This window comes from Sminthopsis crassicaudata, chromosome 1 (genome assembly GCF_048593235.1).
Source record: "Sminthopsis crassicaudata isolate SCR6 chromosome 1, ASM4859323v1, whole genome shotgun sequence".
NCBI classification, from domain to species: Eukaryota; Metazoa; Chordata; class Mammalia; order Dasyuromorphia; family Dasyuridae; genus Sminthopsis; species Sminthopsis crassicaudata.
Genome location: NC_133617.1, coordinates 153546000 through 153555826, shown reverse-complemented (window position 1 = coordinate 153555826; position 9827 = coordinate 153546000). Strand labels below are relative to the sequence as shown.

The 9827-nt window shown below is 37.2% G+C and overlaps 1 protein-coding gene across 1 annotated transcript; it reads left to right on the top strand.

Moving 5' to 3' along the window:
• The first annotated feature begins 603 nt into the window (after positions 1-603).
• On the top strand, positions 604-9590 carry LOC141544127 (receptor-interacting serine/threonine-protein kinase 2-like). Its single transcript, XM_074269923.1, has 3 exons — positions 604-1528; positions 6835-6988; positions 9412-9590. The coding sequence occupies exons 1-3, from the start codon at positions 1350-1352 to the stop codon at positions 9586-9588; spliced, it is 510 nt and encodes a 169-aa protein (XP_074126024.1). The 5' UTR covers positions 604-1349; the 3' UTR covers positions 9589-9590.
• The last annotated feature ends 237 nt before the right edge of the window (positions 9591-9827 follow it).

The window sequence follows — 9827 nt, the reverse complement described above, 5'->3', positions numbered from 1 at the left end:
AAGGAAGGAAGGAAAGAAGGAAGGAAGGAAGGAAGGAAGGAAGGAAAGAAGGAAGGAAGGAAGGAAGGAAGGAAGGAAGGAAGGAAGGAAGGAAGGAAGGAAGGGAGGGAGGAAGGGAGGAAGGGAGGAAGGGAGGAAGGGAGGAAGGGAGGAAGGGAGGAAGGGAGGAAGGGAGGAAGGGAGGAAGGGAGGAAGGGAGGGAGGAAGGAAGGAAGGGAGGGAGGAAGGAAGGAAAGGAGGGAGGGAGGGAGGAAGGAAGGGAGGAAGGAAGGAAGGAAGGAAGTTTATTATTAAAGAACCTTCCAAAAACAATATTTTCCATGTTTCTCACCAAGGTCTTCCATGGAGTTCAGCAGTCACTTTCTCCCCTAACTGCTCCATCCAATCCCTCCATTTCAGAGTTTGCTTTCCATTTTGGCAATTTCCAAGCTGTACATGCAGATTGGGGGGAAAAAAAAAACTCTACTTCCAGTGGAATTGCCTGCTGACCAAGGGGAAAATAACTGGCTGGCCACATTTAGGGGTTTTCCCAAAGAGAACGGGTGGCTTTTCCTGAAGACAGGAGAGGGTAAAAGAAAAAATAAAAGAGGAGTTTCCCAATCGATCGCCTGGCTACTTTAAGATTCGAGTAGCATCTGGACGATCCCTGCTTAGGAGGAGGCGTCTTGCAAGGGTGGAGACCTGGAGATTTCACTTCCGACAAAAGCAGAGCTGGCAGGGAGGATGAGGTAGCAGAACTACTTAGAGTGAGAGATTGAATGTCCCTGAGCGGGAGGAGCAGGGAGGGGAAGGAATGAAAGACTGAGCTGAGCCATAGGCTGCTGCACGTCTTCGCTCACTCGTGGATCCTGGATTAGGGAGGTTTTTAAGCTGCTGACGTAGAGTGGCAAGCTTGGGAAGGGAAGTGCAACCCCAGCCAGACCCAGGCAGTGTTCGGTAAGAGTTCTGCAATATCTTCCAAGGGTAGACATGTAGGAGGGTAGAAAGAAAACGCACACATAGAGATCGAAACAACGTTGGTAGGAGTTTACTCTCGTTTTCTGGGGACACTTTCGGAACTGCGGGCGGTTCGAAGCACTGCAGACTGTTTGCAGGCGGGGAGAAGGAACTTTGTTTTCCCGAAGTGGTAAAGGGGAGGGAGCCAGTCCCTCTATTGGTGCCCTCCGAAGGAGAGGGAGAAATACCAATGCCTGGCCTCCCGCAGGAGGAGGTGGAAGTGAACGAAGCCGGAGAGTAGTAGCCGCTGCCAACCCGGAACCGTCTCTCCAGAAACAACAGCCCGTCGCTGGAAGAACTGGGGCCGCTACCTCCCTCTCCAGTGCTGAGACTGAGTGGTCTAGGCTAGGAGGATGAACGGAGACAGCCTAGCCATTTCTAGCTCATTACCCACCATCCCTTATCAAAAGCTCGCCGACCTGCGCTTCCTGAGCCGGGGGGCATCAGGCACGGTATCCTCTGCACGCCACTCTGACTGGCGCGTTCAGGTGGCAGTGAAGCACCTGCATTTCCAGACCCCGCCGCAGGAAAGGTAATGATTCCCACCGTCTCGGTCCTTCCTCTGAGTCCACTGTACTCGCGTCTCCACCACGGAAACATGCACAATCCTACTCCGTGCCTTCTCTACCCTCTCCCGTGGATCGGAGAGGTGGCCGGGTTTCACGCGAGCACGCACATAATCACCTACCCAGGTGATTGCTTCCCTCCATACCTGGACTGCCTTGTGATTTGGAGCAGAAGTAGAAGGGAGAGGGATGTGGGTGAAATTTAATCTTCTATCTTGTGCCCCCGTGTCCAGAGTAAAATCAGATTTCTTCCTATCTCCTAAATCCCAAATCCAACATCATTGTCCCGCCATTCCAAAATGTACCTCCCTTTGCTTGGGATTTCTTGTTGGCCTTTATAAATATATCTTTTTGTTTTTAAAAATTGGAAAGGCTCGGTAGGGTTTCTGAAGAACTATTTCTCCCATTGGAATTGAGGTCACTGTTTGTAGGAGAAATTGGCTGTTAATTGTATTGTGTGGTCACTGTTGGAGGACTCTGCCTGTTATGGACTCTGGCGGATTTAAAGGAAATGACTAGAGTTTGAGGAAACTCAACTTTCGATTTCAGTTCAAGGGCTATTAACCCAAACATTCAATTCTGTTTGTGCCAGCTATAGACTTTGACACTAGTCTGTATGTATCTTGTTCTTTGACTTGTAGTTTAACCGTATCCTGCAGTCATTTTGCAATGGTCTCACACTCTTGGCGGCAGAATTTTCTCTTCCCACAGAATCATAGAAGACTAGAGTTATAAGAAAGTTAAGAGGATATCCAAACAAACCATTCACTTAATTTTACAGGAGTGAAAAGGAGACCCAGGGAAGTTAAGTGATTTGGAAAAGTCAGGATTTTGTTTTTGGTTTTTTGCTTGTTTGTTTGTTTTTAGGCTGAGGGACCTTTCTACTACAAATATTTATAGATTTGTAATATTAAACTACAACATAGCGAAAGATATCTTCTCTTTAAATAACCTTTAAATTATTGCTCAGCATCTACCAAGCCCTATCTTTTAGGATCTCTTCTGTTTGCTGCACTCTTCACCCCCTAATCTTACCTTATCTTCAACTATTAACATCTAAAAATGAGAAGTAGCCAATAATTGAGACTTGGGTGTAGACCACTAGGCAATTTACAGGATTAGATGTTTGAACATATCTGGAGATTGCTTCCTCTCCCTAGTACACTACTTGATTATGTGTAGGATTTGAGGTTCGTTCACTCTAGCCCTCTTTATTTTCCAGGAGCTGATATTAGGACTTTTAAGCTGATATTAGGAGACTGAGTAGTTGTTGATAAGGATAGATATGTTTTGGGCTTTTCTATGTAAATATTGATGGACTTATTAGATTTTTGATAGGTAAATCTAATTCTGCCTGAATTAGAAGTAATAGGAATTTGAATGTTAATAGCTATGAGGTGATTTATACTCATCAATTCAGAGTGTGGGGTAATGGATAAAGTGGTTTGAATCCTATCTTAGACATAACCTACCTATGTGATTCCCAAGGGAGTCAGAGTTGCAGTTTCTTCATCTGTAAAGTGGAGATAATATTTGTACTCTTTGCTTCACTAAATTGTAAGGTGAGAGTGCTTTGCACCTAACATGCTACGTAACTGTGAATTGTGGCTCAAAGAAGAAGTCTGTGAAGGAGGGTATGAAAGTAGTGTTATCCTATGTAGTAAATTAAGTCTCTAAGTGACGTTGGCCCAGCAAATATGGGATGACACAGAGCATTCCAATGGAGTCCTTATAATTCAAAGTTTGGTACTTGATCCTTTACAACACTTCATCACCCCTCACCTTCTAAAAGAATTTATAAAAACCAGGAAATCAAACTTCCCTCAAGCCCACTCCAACTTTTCACCATGGATTCTCTTCTCCCACTTGTTACATTGTTTTCATTCTGGTCTTTAAGAAAGCAATATTTACTTAAGCTAACACAGGGCTGAGCAGGCCATTGACTCCTGGTTTCTTTTCTCACCTAATAAAATGAGGATAATAATATTTTTGCTTCTTGGCCAATGATCATTTTTTTGGAACCCAAAGTAGAAAGAATAGTGATTGTGGAATCAGAGGACCTAGCTTCAGTCTTACCTTAGACATGAAATGTGTGGACAGAGCAAGTCACTTAGCTTCAATGGTACTTCCGTTCCTTCATCTGTAAAATGAAAGGGCTGAATTTAAATGGCCTCTGACATCCCTTTCACTTCTAGATACTTCATTCTTTGCAAAACCTCACATTTATTTTCTTGACAGTCCTAAAACCAATTCTGGAAGTCTGAGATATCTAGGAACAGTGGCTAATGAAAACTTATCTATGATTTTGTCTTTTGTGATCATGGAGTCAAGAGAGTTCTGGGGGGAGGGGAGGTATTATTTCAGAGACATGATATTGTGCAACTTCTACCTTATATCCAATTAACATTGGATAGGATCTATGCATAGATGATCTTCCTCTAGAAAAGACAAAAGGGGAAAGAAAAATAGAAAGGGCAGAAAATCAGAATAGATTCTTGGTGCCCTATGGACAAAACAACTGATTTTTCATTTTCCAAGTGCATGTTTTAACAATATGTAAGTAAAATCTGATGGGCTTATTATTTATTACAGTCTGAACTGCTGAAGTTAATTAAAATCACTAAAAAAAAATTTACCCCTGTTAGTCTTCTAAATCTTGACAAAGAACATTGCTCCCATATGCTATCTTTCCCCACCCATTTACTTGCCAAGCAAGAATTCTCATCTCACTTTTGGTAAAAGAAAAAGATCAGAGTAGAAGAGAGACGATTCCATTCAGTTCAGAAAACATTAGTTGAGATCCTCTTTGCTGGTTACTCTACTAGGTATTGCTTGAAACCCAACTGAAATTTTAGCCTCAAGACAATAGTCTAACATTATGACTCCTTGCCCAGAAGTCAACAGTTCTCCCTTCTCTCTTGTTTTTGGGCAGTTAAATTACCTCATAAATGTTGTCTTACCTACCTCTACTTCTTGAATCAGCTCAAATCATGGCAAGTCTGAGTGTCTAACCTGGAAACTCTCTAACTATCCTTAGTCCAGGAAATTCCTGGGAGCTGAAGTGGCTTGAGTTAACTCATCTTCACTCTAAACCAACTCCTCCTTCTGATTTTCCTGTGTTTTTCAATTGACAGTGCCATTCTCCTAGCCACTTAGATTTAAAATTTTGATGTCATCTATAACTCCTTATGAACACTTGCTATTCCCAGTCTCTAATTTATTTATCCTGTGTGATTCTTAAGTGTTAATTCAATCTTCCTCTTCTTTCCTTTGCTACATCCCCAGTTCAGTGCATATTCCCTAAATTATTTCTTCCAGTCTCTCTCTAAGGTCCTAATTTTAACTTGCATCATTTTCTGTATTAATATTCCAAAAGCAGACCTCTAATTATGTTGTTCCCTTCTCAGAAACTCTTGTCATTTACCAAATTGTTTACCAAATAAAATTAATATTTTTTAATCTTGATATCCAAAGCTCTCCAGTATTAGGCCTTTGACTCTTCATCTATTTTTCTCCTGATATATATCTAACAGGACTACTTGTCAAAAAAGCCCAACAATTTCCTTTTATTATTTTTTTCTTCTTTCAAGAGGAAACATACATAGTAGTTAGTTGAACTAAGAGGCAATAAGAGCAGTTACCCCTAGCAGCTACTTGAATGTCTGAACCCCTGAGCAAGGTTAAATCTTTCAATCCTCTAAATGACTCTTTTGCACCCAAGAAGAGGCCTGTTTGAAATGTTAGAGGGAGTTTAGCAATGAAGTCACAACTCTAGATCCTATAAACCTTTTCCTATCTTGTGTTTCCTATGTGTCCTCTCCCAGTACTATCTCCTATCTACCAGATCCTGCTAGTTTTTCTAGGACAAACACATAGAGTATGCAACCTGGAATTATTGGACTTTCCATCTCTGATACTTCTTGTATGACCTTGGACAAATGATTGGATCTCTCTGGGACTCAGTTGCCTCATTTGTCAGACAAAAGGGGTGGATTACATGGCCTCTAATAGCCCTTTTTGGAATAGGAATAAAGAGACTTTGAATTCAAATTCCAGTGTACCATAAACTGTGTGACCTTAAGCAAATCACTCCCTAGGCCTTAGTTTCCTTATTTGTAAAATGAGAGGTTTAGATTTGATGATCTCCAAGATTGCTTCTAGCTATAACAATATATAAATCTGTAGAACTTTAAACTTTGTACTGTAAGGTTTTCCCCCTTTTTCTTTCTTTACTAGATTATAAACTCCTTAACAGAACATTATACCATTTTTGAAAAATTACTCACAGTACCAAATAGCATAGTGCCTTTCATATAGTACCATTCAGTAAATCCTTATTAGAGAATTTTGTTCATTCCAGAATAGGAAAATCTTTGTTCAACTTAAATAGACACAAAAAGGCAAGTTTGTCAAATTGTTGTCTTGCCTGCCTGTTTCTTGAATCAGCTCTGATCAGGGCAAGGCTGAGTGTCTGATCTGGAATATTTCTGTTGTCTTTTTTTTGTGTCAATGTTCCTTACCCAAGATCCCAATAAAATGTGGTCTGGCAGGGCTTTAAAACCTTAGATAGCTTATCTCTTCTGATTTTATAAATGTTCAAAATTATAATAAAATCTGAGGATTTGGGATCAGGAGAGTTCAAGATACAGAAAGCCAAAGTAATGGAACCTGGGATGTTTTTGATATGTAGGGAACTCTAAGATGAGGAAATTTCCTCTACCAGTGAAGGCAGGTTGATAACTTCTTTGCAATTTATAGTCTTAAAAAGTTGCTGATAATGACCTGTTCAGGGTCACACATTCAAGTAGATCTAGAGATTGGACAGGAAGTCTGGTCTTCTGGGCATTAAGTTCTTCAGCCTGATGATTTCATATTACAGGCAATTAACAATATTTTTTCAGTTATTTATTCATTTTACAGTATTTACAAGTTATAGTTCATTCACTAAACTGATTCTAATTTAGATGTTTTCCAAACACATTTTCTTAACACATCTTTCTTCTTGTCCAAACTAAAGCTTTATATTCATAGTAGTCCTTTACATTGATCTAGCACATCTTACTATTCAGATGTTTTCCTTAATTTGTTTTAGTGTCATGACAATCCTGTGCAGTGGGTACATAGTTATTGCCCCATTTTCAAGATAAGGAAACTAAAATAGAGCATTTAATCAATGTGCCCAAGTCAAATCAAATTCAAGACCAGCTAATGGAAGTGTCACAACTATTCATTCTTCATTACTTATAAGAAATTATGCGTTTTCTTCTTCTAGTGAAATAAGTGATATCTTAAGAGAAGCCAAGATTTTACACAAAGCAAGATTTAGTTATATCCTTCCAATTTTGGGAATTTGCTATGAGCCTGAGTTCTTGGGAATAGTCACTGAATACATGAACAATGGATCACTCAATGAGCTCCTGCACAGGGTAAGGACAGCAAATTTCCTACAATCATTGCTTTCTCTTTGTTTTGCATTGTCAATGTGGTGCTTAGAGTGACTCCTGTTTGTTCAGCTTAGTTGGGAAAGTAAAAATTAAGACAAATGAAAACAAGAATAAACAAAGCCTTCAGTAGTAGAGCTTGCATTATTACCAGTATGTATGTGGTTAGTGTTGCTATTCAGAAAAGTGAAAACCCTGCATTGGGTGAGAGAGGAATAAAAATATTACTTTTAAGAGGGCTTTCTCTAGTGTATAATCTTTAGAACACTTGTTCCTTATACTCATCTATATTCACTTTGCTGAGATCTGATAGGGGAGGAGCAGAAATAGGTGGAATTGCAAGCAACACCCAGCTAGAGGTTTACCATAGGGATATGGAGACAATTATTACATTTTCATCGTGAATACTATACATCAGAAATCAGCAAATGCTACCAATTGGGCTTGATTTGTTTTCTTGTTGGTTGTCCAGACTTAAGAAAGTGTTGATGCAGATTAAACTTAAAAGCATTAAAATATATAATTATAATATTTATAATATATATTAAATATATATCAATATATAAATATATTATGAGAAATATATTACAATAATTATATTACTCTGTTAACATATAAATGCATTTAAATATAAAATGCTTAAAAGTATCCAATTTAAAAGTATTTCATATATTTTTGGAGAATGATTGTTAATCATTTATCAGCAGCTAATAGCTCTCATTCATAAACTTTGCAACTCATTTCTCATTGTCAAAACCAATTTTATAATAAGAGAAATTAGGATTAAAAGTATAGCAACTCCTATTCCTATAGTTCTGACTCAACCACTTTAGTCAATGTATGTGAGATAAATTCAACAGATATTGCTTTTTCAGTCTATCTAGAATTTACTAATTTAAAGAAATTTAACCTTTTACTGATTTTTATGTTTTTACTTTAAGGCAGTTCTTAAGCTAAAGTCCTTGAATGTGTTTAATTGTTTAAATAATCTAATAGATATATTTCAATATTAGTTTCATTTTCACTTATATATATTTTATTTTATTTATTCAAAAACAATCTGAGAAGGACTCTGTGACATCAAGAAATTGAGAACCTTTGCTCTAAGATAAAAAAAAAAAAATCTAAACTTCTATTTGGGCTTTTAAAACTCTTTTCTATTTGGCTCCAATATATCTTCTAGCCAATAGTATATTAATACTATTTAGAAAATTAGAATTTAAAACTTTCAAGATTTTAAAAATCAGAAGAAATTAAGCTGTACAAGGCTCAAATGGCCTTTAGTAAATCATATTTTGTTAGATATTCAGGCAAAGAACAGTGACAGTTATTTTAAATAACTTTGTATTTATTCTCTTTATATTTATTCAATATATACTCACATGTATACAAGCTCTCAACATAATGTTAAGCTCCTTAAGATCAAGGCTCATATGCATTTTTACCTTTGTAGTCCCCCGAGCATGGTGCTTAATAAATGCTTATTGATTGATTGCAGCCATTTTAAGTTCAAGACAGCCTAGACTTAAATTATGCATTATTTTCCAATTCTGCTATTTCCTGGAGAGTTAAAAAGTGCAAGGAGATCCCTTTATCATAATGAAATAAAATAAAATAGTTAAAAATAAATATTTTTCCATGAGCTGCTGGGCTGCTACACTACTTTAATGCTTATGGTCTCGTAGAGAGTTATAAGGAATGATTCATTCTTGGATTTTTTTTTAACCTGCTTGATTTTATGAATGTTTTGCCTCTTGAGAAGCCACCCTATTTCTTTCATGGTCTGAAGTGTGCATTTTAAAAAAATGAATTGAAAAATCATTTGAAAAAAGTTACCTAATAATTACTCATATTTATGTTGTCCTTTAAGGTTCACAAAACACCTTTTTTATAGCAATGATATACATAGAGGTAGATAGTTTGTAGGAGTGTTCTAGGAAATGTTTAATAACTAGCTGTGTCCTCATAATCCACTTTTAAATTTAATTTATATTATTAACACTTTTCTACATCTTCTTAACCCTACAGTCTTAAATCTTAAGTAGATTTAAGTAGATCTTAAATCTACAATCAGCAAACAATAAATGAAACCCTGATTTGTAGCCCTTACTGATTTTCAAGATATAAATGTTCATGCTTATTTAATAATTAGCTCCAGCTCCTCAGTTGATTTAGTTCCACAATCCCCCCCCCCTTCCTCCATACACTTATGTATGCCATTTTTCTCCCAAAGGTACAGGAACTGAGATACTCAGAAATTAAGGTTTGACTACAAAAATTGTCAATTTTTTAAAAATATGAACTCAACACCTGACAATTAAGTTTTCTTACCTAACATTTTTAAAGATGTCAACTGTAAAACAATGCTATTTTGGTCACCATATGGTTATTTTGTTGTTTTAATAAAGAAAAATTACTATCCTGACATTGCTTGGGCTTTGAGATTCCGAATTCTGCATGAAATTGCACTGGGAGTAAATTATCTTCACAATATGAACCCACCACTGCTGCATCATGACTTGAAGACTCAAAATATCTTATTGGATAATGAATTTCATGTTAAGGTAAATATAGAATTTTTTTGACTTCTATCTCAATTGTAGAGCATGCTATACTAAGGATTCTGTAGTTTATAACTAAGCTAGTTACCTTGATATAAACTCAAAGGTGATACTTCCTGAACTCATAGGAAACATAAGTACTCCTAAATTAGTTATGAATAGCATTGAGTGCACATTCAACATTTGAAGTTTTGGGGTTGTTTCTTTTTTTTTTTTTTTTTTTTAAACATAGACTTGTAGCTTGAGAGTTGGAAGAGACCCAG